This window comes from Thalassophryne amazonica, unplaced genomic scaffold (genome assembly GCF_902500255.1).
Source record: "Thalassophryne amazonica unplaced genomic scaffold, fThaAma1.1, whole genome shotgun sequence".
NCBI classification, from domain to species: domain Eukaryota; kingdom Metazoa; phylum Chordata; class Actinopteri; order Batrachoidiformes; family Batrachoididae; genus Thalassophryne; species Thalassophryne amazonica.
In genome coordinates this window covers 480,910-506,938 of record NW_022986246.1, presented here as the reverse complement: position 1 = coordinate 506,938, position 26,029 = coordinate 480,910, and the positions used below count along the sequence as shown (strand labels likewise).

The 26,029-nt window shown below is 46.0% G+C and overlaps 1 protein-coding gene across 1 annotated transcript in view; it reads left to right on the top strand.

Annotated features, from left to right (window-relative positions):
* The first annotated feature begins 1,825 nt into the window (after positions 1-1,825).
* xrcc2 (X-ray repair complementing defective repair in Chinese hamster cells 2) overlaps positions 1,826-26,029 on the top strand; it is a 30,755-nt gene continuing 6,551 nt past the window's right edge. Inside the window, exons 1-4 of the mRNA XM_034165327.1 lie at positions 1,826-1,858; positions 4,201-4,282; positions 4,586-4,621; positions 4,716-4,865. Coding sequence (XP_034021218.1) covers positions 1,838-1,858; positions 4,201-4,282; positions 4,586-4,621; positions 4,716-4,865 — 289 coding nt within the window. The 5' untranslated portion in view covers positions 1,826-1,837. The remainder of the gene's footprint in view (positions 1,859-4,200; positions 4,283-4,585; positions 4,622-4,715; positions 4,866-26,029) is intronic.

Sequence of the window (26,029 nt, the reverse complement as noted above, 5' to 3'; positions counted from 1 at the left end):
TTACAATAGTCCAGCCTAGAGGAAATAAATGCATGAATTAGTTTTTCAGCATCACTCTGAGACAAGACCTTTCTGATTTTAGAGATATTGCGTAAATGCAAAAAAGCAGTCCTACATATTTGTTTAATATGCGCTTTGAATGACATATCCTGATCAAAAATGACTCCAAGATTTCTCACAGTATTACTAGAGGTCAGGGTAATGCCATCCAGAGTAAGGATCTGGTTAGACACCATGTTTCTAAGATTTGTGGGGCCAAGTACAATAACTTCAGTTTTATCTGAGTTTAAAAGCAGGAAATTAGAGGTCATCCATGTCTTTATGGCTGTAAGACAATCCTGCAGTTTAGCTAATTGGTGTGTGTCGTCTGGCTTCATGGATAGATAAAGCTGGGTATCATCTGCGTAACAATGAAAATTTAAGCAATACCGTCTAATAATACTGCCTAAGGGAAGCATATATAAAGTGAATAAAATTGGTCCTAGCACAGAACCTTGTGGAACTCCATAATTAACTTTAGTCTGTGAAGAAGATTCCCCATTTACATGAACAAATTGTAATCTATTAGACAAATATGATTCAAACCACCGCAGCGCAGTGCCTTTAATACCTATGGCATGCTCTAATCTCTGTAATAAAATTTTATGGTCAACAGTATCAAAAGCAGCACTGAGGTCTAACAGAACAAGAACAAGGTCATGAGTTCACATCCCAAGGGGAGTGAGTGTGAGGAGTCAAGAACAACGCAGAGCAAGTCGCTACACTGCACCTCGCTGAATCATGGAGGTGACACGCTGCTGAATAGAGGCGGGATAAGAATAGAGGATAATGTGGACACGTGGACTGGTCCTGTGCACACAGAGGAGACGGCGTCCATCCGTCCATACGGTTGATCTTAGGACTGACTTAAGTGAGAGCAGAGTTCACCCCCTGGAAGGAGAAGGAGCAGGTACATGAGATGATGGATACTATCAGTCACGATGTGACTGCTGTGGCAGCCTGTGAGCTCGGAAGCTTTGGTTGGGAGCGTCCCCACGTCTTTATCCACAGTTTGAGCCCTGATGAATCCCTGTGGGCCTCCTGCAGCTCAGTGATGTCTCCAACAGGGATTTGTCCCACATTGGTGGTTCATGCAAGGAATCTGGACTCTATTGTTGGAGTCAAGAAACGAACAAAGACTGCACACCTGTAGTGTTCTTCAGCACCGGCCGTCCCAGCGGGGCTGTTTCTTCTATTCTGGCTCCCTCCGTGGCCTCGGATTACCATCTGTTTTGGTCCATAGGGGAGGGCGGGCGGTGGCCCAGAGCGGTGCCAGTGACACCGAAGGATGTGGACGACCACCAATATCACACGAGATGATCGAGCGGGTTGAGAAAACATGAATAGCGAGTGTGGAAACCCAGATTCCTCCAACAACACGCTGGTGCTGAATAAATCACATTGTGCTCCACATGAAGCCTCTTTAGTTTAATTTACCTCAACTGTGTAGTGACTCAGATATTTACATTGCAAATGATTTAAAGCCTTTTGAAACACTCTGTATTATTATTATTATTAGAAACAGTGCGAGTCTGAACTCTAACGCGGACTTCAATGAAAAGAAATAAAGAATGTGTGGATGTTACACCGTGTTTGTCCTGAATAAAGAGAGAGTTTATTAATATTAGTATGACTGAAAAGTCCAGAAAAAGCCTGGATCTTAGTCTGGATTCAGGATCTGATCAAACCCACACTCTCTGATTCTCGTGCCCACCTGACGTGCCATTACGGTAAAGAATTTGTGTGGGTACCACATGAACTTTACGGTAATGACGTCAGCGCGGGAGAATCTGGAGACATGACGGAAACCGGAGCTCAGGTCAGAAATGATCAAATATTTTACTAAACAACTTCTCTGTGATTACATGTTTAACATTTATCTGTCAGCGGAGATTCGACACTTTAGTCTAAAAAAACCCCGTTTTTAAAGTTTCAAAATAAACGTTTTAGTTTAGCCAAGCTATCTTTATCAAACAGAAAGTTAAGATTTCTTTTACTCTTTTTAAAAAAAATAAGTCCTGAAACAGCTAGATTTATGTAAGTGGTTATATTAATTTTACTTTCCCATTTTTAAAGTACAGGTTTAATTTCTGCTTGTCTTCCTGTCGTAATTTATCTTCAGAATAAAAGTCCCAATGCGTCTGGGCTTTGTTTTCAAAGTTCTTAAGTTCCTCCAGCTGCTCCCTTATTTTCACTTGGGGTCGCTACAGCAGATCCAAGGTGGGTCTGCATGTTGATTTGGCACAAGTTTTACACCGGATGCCCTTCCTGACACAACTCCTCATTACATGGAGAAATGTGGCAGGGGTGGGATTTGAACCGGGAACCTTCTGCACTGAAACCAAATACACTAACCACTTGGCCACCACAGCTGTTTTTTGGCTTACACAATCTTCTTCTCCCATCTGTTCCCATTAGGGGGCGCCACAGCAGATCAATCTCACCCTGTCCTCTGTATCTTCTTCTACCACCTGCATGTCCTGCACCTGCATTGAATTCAAATTCAATTCAATGTCCTCTCTCAGCACATCCATGAACCTCCTCTTTGGTCTCCCTCTTCTCCTCCTGCCTGGTGGCTCCATCCTCAGCATCCTTCTCCCTATATACCCTGGGTCCCTCCTCTGCACATGTCCAAACCATCTCAATCTCACCTCTCTGACTTTGTCTCCAAACCGTCCCACCTGAGCTGTCCCTCTGATATGTTCATTACTAATCTTGTCCATTCTTGTCACTCCCAAAGATAATCTCAACATCTTCAGCTCTGCCTCCTGTCTTTTTGTTAGTGCCACTGTCTCTAAACCATACAACATAGCTGGTCTCACTACTGTCTTGTAAACTTTCCCCTTCACTCTTGCTGATATTCTTTGGTCACAAATCACTCCTGCCACCTTTCTCCACCCACTCCACCCTGCCTTCACTCTCTTCTTCACCTCTCTACCACACTCTCCATTACTTTGAACAGTTGACCCCAAATATTTAAACTCATCTACTTTCACCACTTCTACTCCTTGTAACTGCACTATTCCACTGGGCTCCCTCTCATTCACACACATTTACTCAGTCTTGCTTCTACTGACTTTCATTCCCCTTCTCTCCAAAGCATATCTCCACTTCTCCAGACTAGACTCAACTTGCTCTCTACTCTCACTACAGATCACAATGTCATCTGCAAACATCATAGTCCATGGGGACTCCTGTCTGATCTCATCTGTCAACCTGTCCATCACCACTGCAAACAAGAAAGGACTCTGAGCTGATCCTTGGTGTAATCCCACCTCCACCTTGAATGAGTCTGTCATTCCGACTGCGCATCTCACTGCTGTCACACTATTCTTGTACATATCCTGTACTACCCTAACATACTTCTCTGCCACTCCAGACTTCCTCATACAATACCACAGCTCTTCTCTTGGCACCCTATCATAAGCTTTTTCTAAGTCCACAAACACACAATGTAACTGTTTCTGTCCTTCTCTGTACTTTTCCAACAGTATTCTCAGAGCAAACATTGCATCTGTAGTGCTCTTTCTCGACATGAAACCATATTGCTGCTCACAGATCTTCACCTGTTTTGTTCCCCATAACTTCATGCTGTGGCTGATCATCTTACTACCTCTGTAGTATTTGGCATAGACAATAATTCATCTCATTCATGATATGTAAATTTAGTATTTAGATTGAGTGACTCACCACTGAATAATCAGAAATGAATTGTTCTGAAATGTTATTTTAAGTGAAATAAAATTACAAAAATGTAACTTAGAAATGATTCATTAAACACAGCATTCATGATGGAGCTACTTAAAAAACCCAGAATGTGGCAATAAAAACCTGTGAACTTTGCAGAAAGAAAATTCACTTTGAACATGTCACACATACGAGCTCTTGACAAATATGCTGCGTGCAAACAGACAACTGAAGGAATAATCAGCTGCTGAAGGGTTCCTCTTCCTGTTTGCAACTTCCACACAGACTGAAGCTGGAACTCCTTCCTGTTTGGAAATTTAAGTCCCAGTCACACTGTTCCCCCTTAATAAATAAATGGTAAAGTGCTCTGACCTTGGTCCAATAACCTTCTGCAGCCACATCTGCCGGTGCCGGCGTGTGAGCTTTAGCTGGTACAGTTAAAGTTGTGCAGTGATCAGCTGTGTGTCGTTGCAGCTGTTTGCCAGGCTGGAGTCTCGGCGCTCTTTAAAGGACATTGAACCTCGCCTGTTTCCTGAAGATGGAGGACCAGACTATGGTGAGTGTCCACGCTCACTTTCACCAATCTAGTTTTCGTCTTTGGCCACAACAAATTAATGCTTTTACTTTGAAGAGGCTGTAAAATAAGATAGCACATTGTGTGTTTTAGTTTAAAACTGTTTTCAAACTGTTTGCAGAAAGGACTGACAGGGTTTTATTTGGACCATCTAAGTGTGGACTGAATGTTGTTTCCCTGGATACCGTGGAAATGTCAGGATTCCCAGCGTTCCTGCCGCGCTGTCGGTACCGTTGAGCTCTGCCTCCTAATCAAAGTGTGTCTGTCACTGTCTGTCTGTCTCAGGTGAGGTGGTTGAGCTGTTTGGGGCCGAGGGAACAGGTGAGTTCAGCTCCAGGATCCAGTTCTCTTAAGCTGGGTTGCTTGCTCACCAAGTGTGTGTGTGTGCGTGCGTGTGTGTGTGCGTGTGCGTCAGGTAAGACAGAGCTGCTGTATCACCTGCTGTGTCGCTGTGTGCTGCCGACAGCAGCCGGTGGTCTGGAGGTGGATGTTGTGTTTGTGGACACAGACTACAGTCTGGACATGTTACGAGTAGTCAGCATCCTGGACCACAGACTGAACGCTGGTATACACACACACACACACACACACACACTTTCTGAGTGACAGATGTGACGTGTGTCTGTGCCCCCCCCGGTCCCAGTGATCAGTGATCAAATAGAATGGATTACTTATCTGCAGACCAGGATTTGATTCCCGGTCACGCTCCCAGTCTGTGTCCTTGGTTAAGACATTTAAACTGCATGTCTCTATCCACTCAAAGGGAAGTGGGTACCAGCATCCCGTCAAGGGAGACTCATTGACTCTCATATCCACTAAACACAGGCCTGCGGTCCTGCAGGACTCTGCAAGACCAGAGCTGAGAACTGACTAACACCTACGTATGTTTCAGTGACATAAGTCTTAAATCAGTAAGAATAATATTCATGTACTAATCACAAAGCTTAAAAAAACACTAGCGTGTTGTCTGTGGGGATCCATGGGATCTAGATTTGGTCGTGTTTATAAAATAGGTAGCTGACATTTAAATTAAACAATGTTCCTGTAATGATTGCAGGAAATTAAAATGAGAAAGTTTTGTGAATAATTGTATTTCTTATTTGGCACATTTAGTTGATGTCATGTTTTACAACTGGTAAGGTTGAGATATTTCCTTTGTTCTCAGCTCATCTGGTTACATCTGGATTCATGGTGACATCAGTGTCCATTGTTCACTGTTATCTAATATTCCTGATTTCTCCAAAAATATTTGTCCTATCAACTTTTCGTTTTTGCAGCCTTCAACCTTGACCCAAAAACATAAACGGTAAATGTCAGCTCTCCCCAGTTTCTCTGTGATCGAAGTTACACACACGTGTACACAAAGGCCACTTGGCTATTCATGTATAGATAAATCCAGTTTGATTTACATTCATACTGTTAAATAGTTTAGGTTGAAATGCTGCTGTCCAAGAAGAGGGAAAATGCAAAAATCTTAAGGTGATACGTTCACTCCTGTTTATACCATTTGGAACCATTGCAGCCTCGTGTACTCTGTTTATGTCTCAGGGGTCCGGGAGGACATTGGGATTGACTGGTTAGTGACATAACCCGCTAACGCATGATGTCACTCCTTAACGCAGTGACATAACTCCTTAACACGGTGACTGTGTTTAGTGACATAACTACTTAACGTGTTGTCTGTAGTTAGTGATGTAACTCATTAACATGGTGACATAACTCCTTAACGTGTTGTCTGTAGTTAGTGATGTAACTCATTAACATGGTGACATAACTCCTTAACGTGTAGTCTGCAGTTAGTGATGTAACTCTTTGACGTGGAGTCTGCAGTTAGTGATGTAACTCTTTGACGTGGAGTCTGCAGTTAGTGATGTAACTCTTTGACGTGGAGTCTGCAGTTAGTGATGTAACTCCTTAACGTGGAGTCTGCAGTTAGTGATGTAACTCTTTGACGTGGAGTCTGTAGTTAGTGATGTAACTCTTTGACGTGGAGTCTGCAGTTAGTGATGTAACTCCTTAACGTGGTGTCTGCAGTTAGTGATGTAACTCCTTCACGTGGAGTCTGCAGTTAGTGATGTAACTCCTTCACGTAGTGTCCGCAATTAGTGACCTAACTCCTTCACGTGGAGTCTGCAGTTAGTGATGTAACTCTTTGACGTGGAGTCTGCAGTTAGTGATGTAACCCCTTAACTTGGTGTCTGCAATTAATGACGTAACTCCTTGACGTGGTGTCTGTAGTTAGTGACGTAACTCCTTAACGTGGTGTCTGCAGTTAGTGACGTAACTCCTTGATGTGGTGTCTGCAGTTAGTGACGTAACTCCTTCACGTGGTGTCTGCAGTTAGTGACGTAACTCCTTGACGTGGTGTCTGCAGTTAGTGACGTAACTCCTTGATGTGGTGTCTGCAGTTAGTGACGTAACTCCTTCACGTGGTGTCTGCAGTTAGTGACGTAACTCCTTCACGTGGTGTCCGCATTTAGTGACCTAACTCCTTCACGTGGTGTCCGCATTTAGTGACCTAACTCCTTCACGTGGTGTCTGCAGTTAGTGTCTGTAGTTGGTGATGTAACTCCTTAATGTGGTGTCTGTAGTTAGTGATGTAACTCCTTCATGTGGTGTCTGTAGTTAGTGATGTAACTCCATGTGGTGTCTGCAGTTAGTGTCTGTAGTTAGTGATGTAACTCCTTCACGTGGTGTCTGCAGTTAGTGTCTGTAGTTGGTGATGTAACTCCTTAATGTGGTGTCTGTAGTTAGTGATGTAACTCCTTCATGTGGTGTCTGTAGTTAGTGATGTAACTCCTTCATGTGGTGTCTGCAGTTAGTGTCTGTAGTTAGTGATGTAACTCCTTCACGTGGTGTCTGCAGTTAGTGTCTGTAGTTGGTGATGTAACTCCTTAATGTGGTGTCTGTAGTTAGTGATGTAACTCCTTCACGTGGAGTCTGCAGTTAGTGATGTAACTCCTTCACGTAGTGTCCGCAATTAGTGACCTAACTCCTTCACGTGGAGTCTGCAGTTAGTGATGTAACTCTTTGACGTGGAGTCTGCAGTTAGTGATGTAACTCCTTAATGTGGTGTCTGCAGTTAGTGATGTAACTCCTTCACGTGGAGTCTGCAGTTAGTGATGTAACTCCTTCACGTAGTGTCCGCAATTAGTGACCTAACTCCTTCACGTGGAGTCTGCAGTTAGTGATGTAACTCTTTGACGTGGAGTCTGCAGTTAGTGATGTAAACCCTTAACTTGGTGTCTGCAATTAATGACGTAACTCCTTGACGTGGTGTCTGTAGTTAGTGACGTAACTCCTTAACGTGGTGTCTGCAGTTAGTGACGTAACTCCTTAACGTGGTGTCTGCAGTTAGTGACGTAACTCCTTGACGTGGTGTCTGCAGTTAGTGACGTAACTCCTTGATGTGGTGTCTGCAGTTAGTGACGTAACTCCTTCACGTGGTGTCTGCAGTTAGTGACGTAACTCCTTCACGTGGTGTCCGCATTTAGTGACCTAACTCATTCACGTGGTGTCCGCATTTAGTGACCTAACTCCTTCACGTGGTGTCTGCAGTTAGTGTCTGTAGTTGGTGATGTAACTCCTTAATGTGGTGTCTGTAGTTAGTGATGTAACTCCTTCATGTGGTGTCTGTAGTTAGTGATGTAACTCCTTCATGTGGTGTCTGCAGTTAGTGTCTGTAGTTAGTGATGTAACTCCTTCACGTGGTGTCTGCAGTTAGTGTCTGTAGTTGGTGATGTAACTCCTTAATGTGGTGTCTGTAGTTAGTGATGTAACTCCATGTGGTGTCTGTAGTTAGTGATGTAACTCCTTCATGTGGTGTCTGCAGTTAGTGACGTAACTCCTTGACGTGGTGTCTGCAGTTAGTGACGTAACTCCTTCACGTGGTGTCTGCAGTTAGTGACGTAACTCCTTCACGTGGTGTCTGCAGTTAGTGACGTAACTCCTTCACGTGGTGTCCGCATTTAGTGACCTAACTCATTCACGTGGTGTCCGCATTTAGTGACCTAACTCCTTCACGTGGTGTCTGCAGTTAGTGTCTGTAGTTGGTGATGTAACTCCTTAATGTGGTGTCTGTAGTTAGTGATGTAACTCCTTCATGTGGTGTCTGTAGTTAGTGATGTAACTCCTTCATGTGGTGTCTGCAGTTAGTGTCTGTAGTTAGTGATGTAACTCCTTCACGTGGTGTCTGCAGTTAGTGTCTGTAGTTAGTGATGTAACTCCTTCACGTGGTGTCTGCAGTTAGTGTCTGTAGTTGGTGATGTAACTCCTTAATGTGGTGTCTGTAGTTAGTGATGTAACTCCATGTGGTGTCTGTAGTTAGTGATGTAACTCCATGTGGTGTCTGCAGTTAGTGTCTGTAGTTAGTGATGTAACTCCTTCACGTGGTGTCTGCAGTTAGTGTCTGTAGTTGGTGATGTAACTCCTTAATGTGGTGTCTGTAGTTAGTGATGTAACTCCTTCATGTGGTGTCTGTAGTTAGTGATGTAACTCCTTCATGTGGTGTCTGCAGTTAGTGTCTGTAGTTAGTGATGTAACTCCTTCACGTGGTGTCTGTAGTTAGTGATGTAACTCCTTAACGTGGTGTCTGCAGTTAGTGGTGTAACTCTTTGATGTGGTGTCTGCAGTTAGTGATGTAACTCCTTCATGTGGTGTATGCAGTTAGTGATGTACCTCTTTGACGTGGAGTCTGCAGTTAGTGATGTAACTCCTTGACGTGGTGTCTGCAGTTAGTGATGTAACTCCTTGACGTGGTGTCTGCAGTTAGTGATGTAACTCCTTGACGTGGTGTCTGCAGTTAGTGATTGAACTCTTTGACGTGGAGTCTGCAGTTAGTGATTGAACTCTTTGACGTGGAGTCTGCAGTTAGTGATTGAACTCTTTGACGCGGTGTCTGCAGTTAGTGACGTAACTCCTTGACACGGAGTCTGCAGTTAGTGACGTAACTCCTTGAAGTGGAGTCTGCAGTTAGTGACGTAACTCCTTGACCCGGAGTCTGCAGTTAGTGACGTAACTCCTTGACCCGGAGTCTGCAGTTAGTGACGTAACTCCTTGACCCGGAGTCTGCAGTTAGTGACGTAACTCCTTGACCCGGAGTCTGCAGTTAGTGACGTAACTCCTTGACGTGGAGTCTGCAGTTAGTGACGTAACTCCTTGACGTGGTGTCCGCATTTAGTGATGTAACTCCTTAACGTGGTGTCTGCAGTTAGTGATGTAACTCCTTAACGTGGTGTCTGCAGTTAGTGACCTAACTCCTTAACGTGGTGTCTGCAGTTAGTGACCTAACTCCTTCACGTGGTGTCTGTAGTTAGTGACGTAACTCCTTCACGTGGTGTCTGTAGTTAGTGATGTAACTCCTTAACGTGGTGTCTGCAGTGAGTGATGTAACTCCTTAACGTGGTGTCTGCAGTGAGTGATGTAACTCCTTAACACGGTGTCTGCAGTGAGTGATGTAACCCCTTAATGTGGTATCTGCAGCGAGTGATGTAACTCCTTGACGTGGTGTCTGCAGTTACTGATGTAACTCCTTGACGTGGTGTCTGCAGTTAGTGACGTAACTCCTTGACGTGGTGTCTGCAGTTAGTGACGTAACTCCTTGACGTGGTGTCTGCAGTTAGTGACGTAACTCCTTAACGTGGTGTCTGCAGTTAGTGATGTAACTCCTTGACATGGTGTCTGCAGTTACTATCGTAACTCCTTAAAATGGTGTCTGCACTTAATGACGTAACTCCTTGACATGGTGTCTGCAGCGAATGATGTAACCCCTTAACATGGTGTTTGCAGTTAGTGACGTAACTCCTTGACGTGGTGTCCGCAGTTAGTGATGTAACTCCTTGACGTGGTGACCTAACTCCTTCACGTGGTGACCTAACTCCTTCACGTGGTGTCTGTAGTTAGTGACGTAACTCTTTAAATGTGGAGTCTGCAGTTAGTGATGTAACTCCTTAACGTGGTGTCTGCAGTTAGTGACGTAACTCCTTCATGTGGTGTCTGCAGTTAGTGACGTAACTCCTTAACGTGGTGTCTGCAGTTAGTGACGTGACTCCTTAACGTGGTGTCTGCAGTTAGTGACGTAACTCCTTAACTTGGTGTCTGCAGTTAGTGACGTAATTCCTTAACGTGGTGTCTGCAGTTAGTGACGTAACTCCTTCACGTGGTGTCTGTAGTTAGTGATGTAACTCTTTAAATGTGGAGTCTGCAGTTAGCGACGTAACTCCTTCATGTGGAGTCTGCAGTTAGCGACGTAACTCCTTCATGTGGTGTCTGCAGTTAGTGACGTAACTCCTTGACGTGGTGTCTGCAGTTAGTGATGTAACTTCTTAACGTGGAGTCTGCAGTTAGTGACGTAACTCCTTCACGTGGTGTCTGCAGTTAGTGTCTGGAGTTAGTGATGTAACTCCTTAACGTGGTGTCTGGAGTTAGTGATGTAACTCCTTAACGTGGTGTCTGGAGTTAGTGATGTAACTCCTTAACGTGGTGTCTGGAGTTAGTGATGTAACTCCTTAACGTGGTGTCTGGAGTTAGTGATGTAACTCCTTAACGTGGTGTCTGGAGTTAGTGATGTAACTCCTTAACGTGGTGTCTGGAGTTAGTGATGTAACTCCTTCACGTGGTGTCTGCAGTTAGTGATGTAACTCCTTCATGTGGTGTCTGTAGTTAGTGCTGTAACTCCTTCATGTGGTGTCTGCAGTTAGTGTCTGTAGTTAGTGATGTAACTCCTTCATGTGGTGTCTGCAGTTAGTGTCTGTAGTTAGTGATGTAACTCCTTAACGTGGTGTCTGCAGTTAGTGTCTGTAGTTAGTGATGTAACTCCTTAACGTGGTGTCTGTAGTTAGTGTCTGTAGTTAGTGATGTAACTCCTTAACGTGGTGTCTGTAGTTAGTGATGTAACTCCTTCACGTGGTGTCTGCAGTTAGTGTCTGTAGTTAGTGATGTAACTCCTTAAGGTGGAGTCTGCAGTTAGTGACGTAACTCCTTAACTTGGTGTCTGCAGTTAGTGACGTAACTCCTTAACGTGGTGTCTGCAGTTAGTGACGTAACTCCTTAACGTGGTGTCTGCAGTTAGTGACGTAACTCTTTAAATGTGGAGTCTGCAGTTAGTGATGTAACTCCTTAACGTGGTGTCTGCAGTTAGTGACGTAACTCCTTAACTTGGTGTCTGCAGTTAGTGATGTAACTCCTTAACGTGGTGTCTGCAGTTAGTGACGTAACTCCTTAACGTGGTGTCTGCAGTTAGTGATGTAACTCCTTAACGTGGTGTCTGTAGTTAGTGATGTAACTCTTTAAATGTGGAGTCTGCAGTTAGTGACGTAACTCCTTCACATGGTGTCTGCAGTTAGTGATGTAACTCCTTCAAGTGGTGTTTGCAGTTAGTGACGTAACTCCTTCACGTGGTGTCTGTAGTTAGTGACGTAACTCCTTAACGTGGTGTCTGTAGTTAGTGATGTAACCCCTTAACGTGGTGTCTGCAGTTAGTGACGTACCTCCTTCACGTGGTGTCTGTAGTTAGTGACGTAACTCCTTAACATGGTGTCTGCAGTTAGTGATGTACCTCCTTCACGTGGTGTCTGTAGTTAGTGACGTAACTCCTTAACGTGGTGTCTGTAGTTAGTGACGTAACTCTTTAAATGTGGAGTCTGCAGTTAGTTACATAACTCCTTAATGTGGTGTCTGCAGTTAGTGACCTAACTCCTTAACATGGTGTCTGTAGTTAGTGACCTAACTCCTTCACGTGGTGTCTGCAGTTAGTGATGTAACTCCTTCATGTGGTGTCTGCAGTTAGTGTCTGTAGTTAATGATGTAACTCCTTAACGTGGTGTCTGTAGTTAGTGATGTAACTCCTTCACGTGGTGTCTGCAGTTAGTGTCTGTAGTCAGTGATGTAACTCCTTAACGTGGTGTCTGTAGTTAGTGATGTAACTCCTTCACGTGGTGTCTGCAGTTAGTGTCTGTAGTTAGTGATGTAACTCCTTAACGTGGTGTCTGCAGTTAGTGTCTGTAGTTAGTGATGTAACTCCTTAACGTGGTGTCTGCAGTTAGTGATGTAACTCCTTCACGTGGTGTCTGCAGTTAGTGTCTGTAGTTAGTGATGTAACTCCTTCATGTGGTGTCTGCAGTTAGTGTCTGTAGTTAGTGATGTAACTCCTTCATGTGGTGTCTGTAGTTAGTGATGTAACTCATTCACGTGGTGTCTGCAGTTAGTGTCTGTAGTTAGTGATGTAACTCCTTAACGTGGTGTCTGTAGTTAGTGATGTAACTCCTAAAATGTTCTTGGTAAGTCCCATTTAACCAATTTTCAGTGGTTTTAGATGCATTGAAAGCAAGAATAATAGACAAAAAAAAATATTATGTGTTGTAAAATTTATGTTGTAATATTTGTAAAAACAAAGTTATTTTTAAAATGTTTCTGTCAAAGTCTAAGTTAATAAAATAAATAATGTTGAAAATGTTAAAAACACATTAATATTTTTTGGGCATATATTTAATTCAATTTCAATTTAATCAGCTTATAATGCGCCAAATCACAACAAAAGCCGTCTCGAGACGCCTCACACAGAACAATTCAACATAAAAATTAAATAGATAATTAAAAATGAATAAAAAAATCAAATCCATAATAAAAAAAAACTTTTCAAAAGAAAGAGAATAAAAATGGGTTTTAAGTCTTGACTTAAAAATGTCCACGGACTCCGACTGACTCACGGTCTCAGGAAGATATAGCCAGTGGTGGGCACAGATAACCAAAAAATTAACTTCGATAACAGATAATGAGATAACTGAAAAGTTATCTTTTATAAAGATAAACCACCCAAAAATGTATCGGAAGTTACAGATATCCGATAAATTCCGGTGTTGTCTATGGGACATTTGCAGTTAGTATAAGTTAAAATATAACATATATCTTTTAATGTTGAATAAGGCACTAATTCTGAGGTTTTGTAACAAACACAGACCGCAAAGCATTCTGGGTAAAAGTGCTAAACAGTGATTGGTTCAGTAATCCATTATGTAAACCAACACGTTAATGTGACATGTGTCGTGTGTTGGTTTAAAGATAAATGTGCTTTTGTAAAGTATTCCATTTTTATTTGTAAAAAAAGGCATTTTTACGGAGCCCTGGAAGTGTCATCGCAATTGCATGTTTTAAAACTTTTATGATGTTGTAAAACGTGCACTCAATATTAGTAAGTAAGTACGTAAGTAAATTTATTTATATAGTGCCTTTCACAGACATAAGGCCATGTACACACGTTGTCGGGTATTTGTAAAACCGAATATCTTACCCTTTCAGTTTGGGGAAAAAACTTCATCCACACTACGTCGTTTAAAAAAAAATCCATCCACATCGAACCGTATAATGTGTTGTAATTAGTCTGCCAAACCTTTGGGTGGCGGTACTGATTAAAATTCTATCCAATCAGGAGCCTTATTCTATTGTCGTCACTTCCACAAAAACTAAAAACATGGCGCCAACCTCGTTCGTGTGGACCGATAAGGAGTCGGAATTACAAAGTTAACAAATATATGCACACAAAAAGCGCCTGGACAATGGACAATACCAACACTTTGAGAGCAGCCATGTACCCAGATGTTTAATACTGCCATGAACACTCCTGGCCAGTAGATGGCAGTAGTGGCCTTGAAAAAATGTCAAACAAAATTCCAGATAATCCGTGTCTGCTACATTTAAGATGCGTGGAATTTAACAAACGCAAATACACTAACATCTATAAACCCAGAGAATATATTCACGAGAGTTTTAGGCACTAGAGTTTAATGCTGTTATCTGTGGACCCTGAACAGAGTGTCTGAAATGCATTTGTCCTGACGTGAACGTCTGAGATTACCTTATGCTACCCATAATGCATTGCTGCCTGGCACAGCATGTGCTCACAAAACCTTAAAAATTAGCACATTACTTTAAAACGAAAACATATATCTGATATTTTCACTTTATAAACTTCAGACATGACAATAATTTTAAATAACTTGTCTAAAATAAGTGGTTAAAATTTGAACCATAAGTTAAACATGTATGCCTCTGGATGACTTGGTGACATTGTGATTATATTAGTATGGTGTTAAAGGAAATGACTTTTTTTTTTTTGGTCACCAGTTCTCCTTTGCATACAGACGATAGAGTGGTTTCTGTTTGCAGAGGACAGAACAACATAATTATTAGGAAACTTTTAACAGATAAGTCTTAACAGCTTTAACAGTTTTAAAAATGTTTTTCACTGTTCAGCTTAGTTTAGTACGTTATCAGCCTAAAAGTTATCGGACTGTAATTCATCGGAAGATAATTAGTCCGATTATGGTTTTTAAATTTATATAAAAAGATAATCCGATAATCAATTCAATCAATTTTTTTTTTTATATAGCGCCAAATCACAACAAACAGTTGCCCCAAGGCGCTTTATATTGTAAGGCAAGGCCATACAATAATGATGTAAAACCCCAACGGTCAAAACGACCCCCTGTGAGCAAGCACTTGGCTACAGTGGGAAGGAAAAACTCCCTTTTAACAGGAAGAAACCTCCAGCAGAACCAGGCTCAGGGAGGGGCAGGCTTCTGCTGGGACTGGTTGGGGCTGAGGGAGAGAACCAGGAAAAAGACATGCTGTGGAGGGGAGCAGAGATCGATCACTAATGATTAAATGCAGAGTGGTGCATACAGAGCAAAAAGAGAAAGAAACAGTGCATCATGGGAACCCCCCAGCAGTCTACGTCTATAGCAGCATAACTAAGGGATGGTTCAGGGTCACCTGATCCAGCCCTAACTATAAGCTTTAGCAAAAAGGAAAGTTTTAAGCCTAATCTTAAAAGTAGAGAGGGTGTCTGTCTCCCTGATCTGAATTGGGAGCTGGTTCCACAGGAGAGGAGCCTGAAAGCTGAAGGCTCTGCCTCCCATTCTACTCTTACAAACCCTAGGAACTACAAGTAAGCCTGCAGTCTGAGAGCGAAGCGCTCTATTGGGGTGATATGGTACTACGAGGTCCCTAAGATAAGATGGGACCTGATTATTCAAAACCTTATAAGTAAGAAGAAGAATTTTAAATTCTATTCTAGAATTAACAGGAAGCCAATGAAGAGAGGCCAATATGGGTGAGATATGCTCTCTCCTTCTAGTCCCCGTCAGTACTCTAGCTGCAGCATTTTGAATTAACTGAAGGCTTTTTAGGGAACTTTTAGGACAACCTGATAATAATGAATTACAATAGTCCAGCCTAGAGGAAATAAATGCATGAATTAGTTTTTCAGCATCACTCTGAGACAAGACCTAATGAAAACATTATCTTCGATAATTATCTGTTATCGGATTATCGGAAGTGTGCCCACCACTGGATATAGCATTCTTTCATCCAGTGGGGCAGGCAGAGTTTTTCTGTCATGATATGTGAGTGGGATAGAATTACTTCAAACAAACAAATAAACAAACAATAAAAAACAACAAAAACAATATAACCACTCTTGTTTGAACAGGAGCTGAATGAGGCTCCTCCCCTCTCCCTCTCCTCCTCTTCCCCTCTCCCTCTCCTCCCCCCCCACCCCCCCACTCTCACTCTCACCGTTCCTCTGAGCTTTTTGGAAACAGGAGCCTTTAAACTTCTGAATGTGTCAACATCCACTGACACACTCAGTGTGTCACTCAGTTATTTTAATGAAACATTTTATTATTACTGGGTTGAAATTGCAAAATAAAACAAAAGTATGACACTATAAGCTTGAAATACGATTGAATTCAGCAACATTTCAGTTCATTTTTTGGAAAATCCGTGCTGGGCGGGAGAGGAAATTTGAACTTGAGTGTCAGGCTGAAATTTGCAGTACTGTGCAGTGCCACCCGGCGCCGCCCACTGTAGCTAGAACCCTGAACATAAGTCGTTCACATGGTGTCTGTAGTTGGTGACATAACTCGTTAACATGGTGTCTGTAGTTGGTGATGTAATGCCTTAGCGGAGTGTCTGTGGTTAGTGACATAACTCATTAACCCTGTATCTAGTTGGTGACCTAGCTCGTTAATGCAGTGACATAACTCGCTAACATGGTGTCTGTAGTTGGTGACATAACTCGCTAACATGGTGTCTGTAGTTGGTGACATAACTCGTTAACATGCTGTCTGTAGTTGGTGACATAACTCGCTAACATGGTGTCTGTAGTTGGTGACATAACTCGTTAACATGGTGTCTGTAGTTGGTGATGTAATGCCTTAGCGGAGTGTCTGTTGTGTGGGCCGCCAGAAGAGGAGGTACTGCTGGCCCACCACCAGAAGGCGCCCTGCCTGAAGTGCGGGCTTCAGGCACGAGAGGGCGCTGCCGCCTCAGGAACAAGCCGTGGTGACAGCTGTCACCCATCATCTGTGACAGCTGTCACTAATCCATACATCTGGTATAAAAGCAGGAAGACACCTCCACCTAACTGCCGAGATATCATCTTCATTTGGAGGTACTACTCTCAGCCTTTTTTTGAGATTTGTAAATCTGTGATTGTGAGTGTTTGCAGGAGAACCGGTCGTTTTGGTGGAGGCTGTGCATGACGGCGCTCCTTTTCCTCTGAGACCACTGCAACGTGTTGAGTGAGAGGTGGAGGTGGCATTCCCACCATTGTTACTGGGTGTTCACACACCCACCCTTTGACTGTCTTTTGCTTTCTGCCAGCAGTACCAGATCCGACACGCCGGAGAGGTGGCCACCTGGGGACTCCGGGACTTGGCGGCTCCAGTATTCCTCGGGTTCAGGTGGCGGTGGAAATCGTGTGGTTCCGGTTCGTTTCCTGACGGGCGTCTCCTATCGTCGAGCCTGCCCACACGACACCTTTATGAATTGACTGTTGCACATTCTGATTCTGCTGTGTTTGGTTGTGACATTCACACCAGTAAAGTGTTATAATTTGACTTCTTCCATTGTCCGTTCATTTACGCCCCCTGTTGTGGGTCCGTGTCACTACACTTTCCCAACAGGATATCTCGGCCAGCGTCATGGACTCCGAGGGGCGTCACCAGGCTGTTGAACAACCAATGGGAGAGCAGGGAGCACAGGCATCTGCACGAGGCGAGCTACAGCATATTCTCACCGCCTTTACGGCTCGAATGGATCAAATAGCCGAGCAAAACATCCTCCTGAACCGCAGGGTGGAGGTTCTCTCCGCGCAAGTGGCGGCGAGCGCTCAGGGCGCTGCTGCAGCTCCTCCTCCTGTCGATCCTGTGCTAGATATTAACGTTCCAGTGGTGGTCCAACAACCCCTCCCACCATCCCCTGAAGCATACATAAGCCCTCCTGAGCCGTACGGAGGTTGTGTGGAGACGTGCGCGGACTTTCTTATGCAGTGTTCGCTCGTCTTCGCACAACATCCCGTCATGTACGCGTCAGACGCAAGCAAAATAGCTTATGTGATCACTCTGCTTCGGGGAGAGGCACGCGCTTGGGCTACGGCGCTTTGGGAGCAAAATTCACGGCTCCTTCACACATACACTGGGTTTGTGAGGGAGTTCAGAACTGTGTTTGATCACCCTAACAGGGGAGAGACCGCTTCAACCGTGCTGCTGTCGATGAGACAGGGACGCCGGAGCGCAGCCGCTTATGCAGTCGACTTCCGCATCGCGGCTGCAAGGTCCGGCTGGAATAACGCTGCACTCCGCGCCGCCTTTGTAAACGGACTGTCGTCAGTCCTAAAGGAGCACCTAGTGGCCAAGGATGAACCGCGGGAATTAGATGGGCTTGTTGATCTCGTTATACGGTTAGACAATCGGTTGGAGGAACGCCGTCGGGAACGAGACGAAGGACCAGGCCATACAATAAGGATAATTATTGTATGGCCTTGCCTTACAATATAAAGCGCCTTGGGGCAACTGTTTGTTGTGATTTGGCGCTATATAAAAAAATTGATTGATTGATTGATTGATTGACGTGGCTGGGCGCGCGCCGTCCCTCTTCCTTCCGGGTCCGAGAAAGGTCCGCCCTTCCCACGCTCCCTGGCATCTACGTCCCGTGGGGCGACAGCTCCCCCTGCTGACGAAGCTATGGACACGAGCAGGGCCACATTTAGACCACCTAATAGACAGAGGAGGTTTCCACGCGGGGCGTGTTTTGTTTGTGGCTCAATGGAGCATCAATTGAGCGATTGCCCCGAACGGTTAAACACCAACGCCCGCCCCTAGAGACTGGGCTTAGGGTGGGCCAAAAAATTCACGTGGGACACACACATATTGCCGCACGACTCCCAGTTACAATCCTTAGTGGGGATTTAACCCTTCAGGCCCCAGCACTGGTAGACACAGGGTCAGAAGGGAATCTGTTAGACAGCAGATGGGCCAGGGAGGTAGGGCTCCCTCTGGTGGTGCTACCTACACCATTGCAGGTGCGAGCACTAGATGGCACCGTACTCCCTTTACTCACACACAAGACACCACCAGTAACTCTGGTAGTGTCAGGGAATCAGGGAGGAGATTGAGTTTTTTGTGACTCCTTCTACCTCCCGTGTGATTCTGGGGTTCCCCTGGATGTTGAAACACAATCCCCGGATTGATTGGCCGTCCGGGGTGGTGGTACAGTGGAGCGAAACCTGCCATCGGAGGTGTTTGGGATCCTCGGTTCCTCCCGGTTCCCAGGCTAAGGAGCAGGTCCAAGTACCCCCCAATCTGTCGGCGGTGCCGGTTGAGTACCACGATCTTGCTGACGTTTTTAGCAAGGATCGGGCACTCACTCTTCCCCCGCACCGTCCATATGATTGTGCCATCGATTTGTTGCCAGGCGTGGAGTTCCCGTCCAGCATGCTGTACAACCTCTCCCGACCTGAGCGCGAATCGATGGAGACCTACATCCGGGACTCCTTAGCTGTCGGGCTGATCCGTAACTCCACCTCTCCGATGGGAGCAGGTTTCTTTTTTGTGGGAAAAAAAGATGGCGGTCTTCGTCCATGCATTGATTATCAGGGGCTGAACGAGATCACGGTTCGCAACCGATACCCGTTGCCTTTGTTGGATTCAGTGTTCACCCCCCTGCATGGAGCCAAAATCTTCACAAAGTTGGATCTTAGGAACGCATACCACCTAGTTCGGATCCGGAAGGGAGACGAATGGAAGACGGCATTTAACACCCCGTTAGGTCATTTTGAGTACCTAGTCATGCCGTTCGGCCTCACTAACGCCCCCGCGACGTTCCAAGCTTTGGTTAATGACGTCTTGCGGGACTTCCTGCACCGATTCGTCTTCGTATATCTGGATGATATACTCATCTTTTCTCCGGACCCTGAGACCCATGTACGGCATGTACGTCAGGTCCTGCAGCGGTTGTTGGAGAACCGGTTGTTTGTGAAGGGCGAGAAGTGTGAGTTTCACCGCACTTCTTTGTCCTTCCTGGGGTTTATCATCTCCTCCGACTCCGTCGCCCCGGATCCGGCCAAGGTCGCAGCGGTGAGAGACTGGCCCCAACCTACAAGCTGTAGGAAGCTGCAACAGTTCCTCGGCTTCGCAAATTTCTACAGGAGGTTCATTAAGGGGTTTAGTCAGGTTGTTAGCCCCCTGACGGCCCTGACCTCACCAAAAGTTCCCTTCACCTGGTTGGATCGGTGCGAAGCCGCGTTTAGGGAGTTGAAACGCCGGTTCTCGACTGCACCGGTCTTGGTGCAGCCCGATCCTGGTCGCCAGTTTGTGGTTGAAGTGGACGCCTCTGACTCAGGGATAGGAGCCGTGCTATCCCAGAGCGGAGAAACCGATAAGGTTCTTCACCCGTGTGCCTGTTTTTCCCGCAGGTTGACCCCAGCAGAGCGGAACTATGACGTGGGCAATCGAGAGCTCCTTGCGGTGAAAGAGGCCCTTGAGGAGTGGAGACACCTGCTGGAGGGAGCGTCTGTGCCTTTCACGGTTTTCACTGACCACCGGAACCTGGAGTATATCAGGACCGCCAAGCGACTGAACCCCAGGCAAGCCCGCTGGTCACTGTTTTTCGGCCGTTTTGACTTCCGGATCACCTACCGCCCCGGGACCAAAAACCAAAGATCGGATGCCCTGTCCCGGGTGCATGAACAGGAAGTCAAGACCGAGCTGTCGGATCCACCGGAACCCATTCTCCCGGAGTCCACTATCGTGGCTGCTCTGACCTGGGACGTGGAGAAGACCGTCCGGGAGGCCCTGGCACGGATCCCGGAACAGGACCGAAGAACAGACTATACGTCCCACCAGAGGCCAGGGCTGCCGTCCTGGACTTCTGTCACGGGTCCAAACTCTCCTGCCACCCAGGGGTGCGTAGGACCGTGGCAGTAGTCCGGCAGCGCTTCTGGTGGGCGTCCCTGGAGACTGATATCCGGGCTTACATCCAGGCCTGCACCACCTGCGCCAGGGGCAAGGCTGACCACCAGAAGGCACAGGGACTTCTACAGCCACTTCCTGTGCCTCACCGCCCCTGGTCCCATATCGGTCTGGATTTTGTCACAGGCCTCCCGCCGTCCCGGGGACACACCACCATACTCACGATAGTGGACCGTTTCTCCAAGGCGGCCCACTTCGTGGCCCTCCCGAAGCTCCCGTCGGCCCAGGAAACGGCGGATCTCCTCGTCCACCATGTTGTCCGGCTGCATGGGATACCAACAGACATCGTTTCGGATCGCGGTCCCCAGTTCTCCTCGCAGGTGTGGAGAAGTTTCTGCCGGGAACTGGGGGCCACTGTAAGCCTCTCGTCTGGGTATCACCCGCAGACTAACGGACAGGTCGAACGGGCCAACCAGGAGTTGGAGCAGGCCCTCAGGTGCACGACCTCCGCACACCCGACGGCTTGGAGTGAACATCTGGCCTGGATCGAGTACGCTCATAACAGCCAGGTGTCCTCTGCCACCGGCCTCTCCCCGTTCGAGGTGTGTCTGGGGTACCAGCCCCCTTTGTTTCCTTTGGTGGAGGGAGAGGTCGGTGTGCCCTCGGTCCAGGCCCACCTGCGGAGATGCTGTCGGGTGTGGCGCACCGCCTGTTCGGCCTTGTTGAGGGCCCGGACGAGGGCTAAAGCCCATGCAGACCGTCGACGGTCCCCGGCCCCTACTTACCAGCCCGGGCAGGAGGTGTGGCTTTCCACCAAGGACATTCCTCTCCAGGTCAAGTCCCCCAAATTGAAGGACCGCTTCATTGGACCCTTCCCCATCCTCAAGGTCCTCAGTCCTACCGCAGTGAGGCTCCAACTCCCGGCCTCACTGCGGATCCATCCGGTCTTTCATGTCTCCAGGATTAAACCGCATCACACCTCGCCCCTCTGTGCACCCGGTCCAGCGCCGCCTCCTGCCCGTATTATCGACGGGGAGCCGGCTTGGACAGTTCGTCGGCTCTTGGACGTCCGCCGCATGGGCCGGGGTTTCCAGTATTTGGTGGACTGGGAGGGGTATGGGCCCGAAGAACGCTCCTGGGTGAAGAGGAGCTTCATCCTGGACCCGGCCCTCCTGGCCGATTTCTATCGTCGCCACCCGGACAAGCCTGGTCGGGCGCCAGGAGGCGCCCGTTGAGGGGGGGGTCCTGTTGTGTGGGCCGCCAGAAGAGGAGGTACTGCTGGCCCACCACCAGAAGGCGCCCTGCCTGAAGTGCGGGCTTCAGGCACGAGAGGGCACTGCCGCCTCAGGAACAAGCCGTGGTGACAGCTGTCACCCATCATCTGTGACAGCTGTCACTAATCCATACATCTGGTATAAAAGCAGGAAGACACCTCCACCAAACTGCCGAGATATCATCTTCATTTGGAGGTACTACTCTCAGCCTTTTTTTTGAGATTTATAAATCTGTGATTGTGAGTGTTTGCAGGAGAACCGGTCGTTTTGGTGGAGGCTGTGCATGACGGCGCTCCTTTTCCTCTGAGACCACTGCAACGTGTTGAGTGAGAGGTGGAGGTGGCATTCCCACCATTGTTACTGGGTGTTCACACACCCACCCTTTGACTGTCTTTTGCTTTCTGCCAGCAGTACCAGATCCGACACGCCGGAGAGGTGGCCACCTGGGGACTCCGGGACTTGGCGGCTCCAGTATTCCTCGGGTTCAGGTGGCGGTGGAAATCGTGTGGTTCCGGTTCGTTTCCTGACGGGCGTCTCCTATCGTCGAGCCTGCCCACACGACACCTTTATGAATTGACTGTTGCACATTCTGATTCTGCTGTGTTTGGTTGTGACATTCACACCAGTAAAGTGTTATAATTTGACTTCTTCCATTGTCCGTTCATTTACGCCCCCTGTTGTGGGTCCGTGTCACTACACTTTCCCAACAGTGTCTGTGGTTAGTGACATAACTTTTTTTTTTTTTTTTGCCAGCTTGCACTCGGCCGAGACGGACGCACTTTTCTCTTCTCCCTCCCTCCTTACCTTTCCTGCTTCTATGGCGTGTTGTCTGTGAGGCTGCAGCTTTGCTCTTCTGGAACGACAAAAATGGATCTGTTAAAGTGGTCTCTGAATGCAATTGACACTATTTTTTCTACAAGACATTCGGGGGCGGAGGACCCGACCTGTCCTGCCGGGACGCATGTGATGGGTTATGTGATGGACTCATGGAGGAGATGGCAGGTCATGTGCCTTTACATGCTTTCTGTGGAGGACGTCGAAGATGTGTACATATTCGGCTTGGTGGTGACCGGCTTTCCGATGTGTGGAGCGGGCACTATGCTGGTTTACCGGAAAATCAAGAAAGTGGAAGCAGCTTTGATTGGTCCTTCCAGGCTGCCCTACATGATTGATTCGATTGGGAAGGCAGTGGCTGCGCAGTCGGCGGGGGTTAACCGTGCGTTGGAAAATATCTCGAATAGAATTGCAGCCCTGGAAACCCGCTCTGACCGTCTGTGAAGACCACATTCTACATTCAGATGCATTGAGAGCCACTCTGTTCTCAGAACTGTGGAATCTTTCAGGCATCTGCTAATCTGGCTATTCATTTGGCTTCCCCAAACAAAGCTGCACTTCAAGGTCGCTGTGATAAAACCTCCTCAGAAGATCAAAACTTAAGCCTCGCTCCCTGGTCTTCCCCCCTCCCCTCAGCTTCTCCAGCTCTGACGTTGACTGCTCAGGACTGCTTAGGACTGCTCAGACTGCTCAGGGCTGCCACTCCCCCCTCCAGGATTGTCGGACAAGGCCGTTGACGGCGCCAAACAGGCTGCCTCCGGAGTGTTCTGATAAACTGGACCTTTTCAAATCTCGGTTGTTGTCCTGTGTCCTTGTTTTTGTCTGTGTGATTATTGTTTTTCTGTGCTGATGGCTGATTTTTTTTCCTCATTGCTGCTGTGTAATGCAGCGGCTATGAGGGTTTTTTTTTCTCCTTTTCCCTCGTGTTTTGCATTTCATATATATGTTTATGTACCGGGCCGGCCTATGTGTTGTGTGTGTGTTGTTTGTTATGGGTCTGTGTTGGTTTGCTCAGCCCTGCTGTTGACCAGGGATGGCAGGGATGTACATCTGGAGCTGGTCCCCGGGCGCCTAATGGCGACTTCTGCTCCTACTGGCAATTAGGATGGGTTAAATGCAGTAGACATATTTCATTGTGCAGGGAACATGTTCTTCTGTGCATATGACAATAAAATTGTATCTAGTTGGTGACCTAGCTCGTTAATGCAGTGACATAACTCGTTAGCATGGTGTCTGTAATTGGTGACATAAGTCATTAACACAGAGTCTGTAGTTGGTGATGTAACTTGTTAACATGTTGATGTAATTCCTTAGCGCGGTGTCTGTGGTTAGTGACATAACTCATTAACCCTGTATCTAGTTGGTGACCTAGCTCATTAATGCAGTGACATAACTCGTTAACATGGTGTCTGTAGTTGGTGACATAGGTCGTTAACGCAGTGTCTGTAGTTGGTGATGTAATTCCTTAGCGGAGTGTCTGTGGTTAGTGACATAACTCATTAACCCTGTATCTAGTTGGTGACCTAGCTCATTAATGCACTGACATAACTCGTTATGGTGTCTGTAGTTGGTGATGTAACTTGTTAACATGTTGATGTAATTCCTTAGCGCGGTGTCTGTGGTTAGTGACATAACTCATTAACCCTGTATCTAGTTGGTGACCTAGCTCATTAATGCAGTGACATAACTCGTTAACATGGTGTCTGTAGTTGGTGACATAGGTCGTTAACGCAGTGTCTGTAGTTGATGTAATTCCTTAGGGGAGTGTCTGTGGTTAGTGACATAACTCATTAACCCTGTATCTAGTTGGTGACCTAGCTCATTAATGCAGTGACATAACTCGTTAACATGTTGTCTATAGTTGGTGACTTAAGTCGTTAACATAGTGTCTGTAGTTGGTGATGTAACGTTAACATGTTGATGTAATTCCTTAGTGTGGTGTCTGTGGTTAGTGACATAACTCATTAACCCTGTATCTAGTTGGTGACATAGCTTGTTAATGCAGTGACATAACTCGTTAACATGCTGTCTGTAGTTGGTGACATTAGTCGTTAACGCAGTGTTTGTAGTTGATGTAATTCGTTAGTGCAGTGTCTGTGGTTAGTGACATAACTCATTAACCCTGTATCTAGTTGAGGACCTAGCTCGTTAATGCAGTAACATAACTTGTTAACATGTTGTCTGTAGTTGGTGACATAACCCGTTAACATGGTGTCTGTAGTTGGTGACATAAGTCGTTAACGCAGTGTCTGTAGTTGGTGATGTAACTTGTTAACATGTTGATGTAATTCCTTAGCGCGGTGTCTGTGGTTAGTGACATAACTCATTAACCCTGTATCTAGTTGGTGACATAGCTCTTTAATGCAGTGACATAACTCGTTAACATGGTGTTTGTAGTTGGTGACATTAGTCGTTAACGCAGTGTTTGTAGTTGGTGATGTAATTCCTTAGTGCAGTGTCTGTGGTTGGTGACATAACTCATTAACCCTGTATCTAGTTTTTGACCTAGCTCGTTAATGCAGTGACATAACCTGTTAACATGGCGTCTGTAGTTGGTGACATAAGTCGTTAACAGTGTCTGTAGTTGGTGATGTAACTTGTTAACATGTTGATGTAATTCCTTAGCGCGGTGTCTGTGGTTAGTGACATAACTCATTAACCCTGTATCTAGTTGGTGACATAGTTCGTTAATGCAATGACATAACTCGTTAACATGTTGTCTGTAGTTGGTGACATAACTCGTTAACATGGCGTCTGTAGTTGGTGACATAAGTCATTAACACAGTGTCTGTAGTTGGTGATGTAACTTGTTAACATGTTGATGTAATTCCTTAGCGCGGTGTCTGTGGTTAGTCACATAACGCATTAACCCTGTATCTAGTTGGTGACATAACTCGTTAACATGCTGTCTGTAGTTGGTGACATAAGTTGTTAACACAGTGTTTGTAGTTGGTGATATAACTTGTTAACATGTTGATGTAATTCCTTAGCACAGTGTCTGTGGTTAGTGACATAATTCATTAACCCTGTATCTAGTTTTTGACCTAGCTCGTTAATGCAGTGACATAACTCATTAACCCTGTATCTAGTTGGTGACATAACTCATTAACATGTTGTCTGTAGTTGGTGACATAACTCGTTAACATGGCGTATGTAGTTGGTGACATAAGTTGTTAACACAGTGTCTGTAGTTGGTGATGTAACTTGTTGACATGTTGATGTAATTCCTTAGCGCGGTGTCTGTGGGTAGTGACATAACTCATTAACCCTGTATCTAGTTGGTGACCTAGCTCGTTAATGCAGTGACATAACTCGTTAGCATGGTGTCTGTAATTGGTGACATAAGTCATTAACGCAGTGTCTGTAGTTGGTGA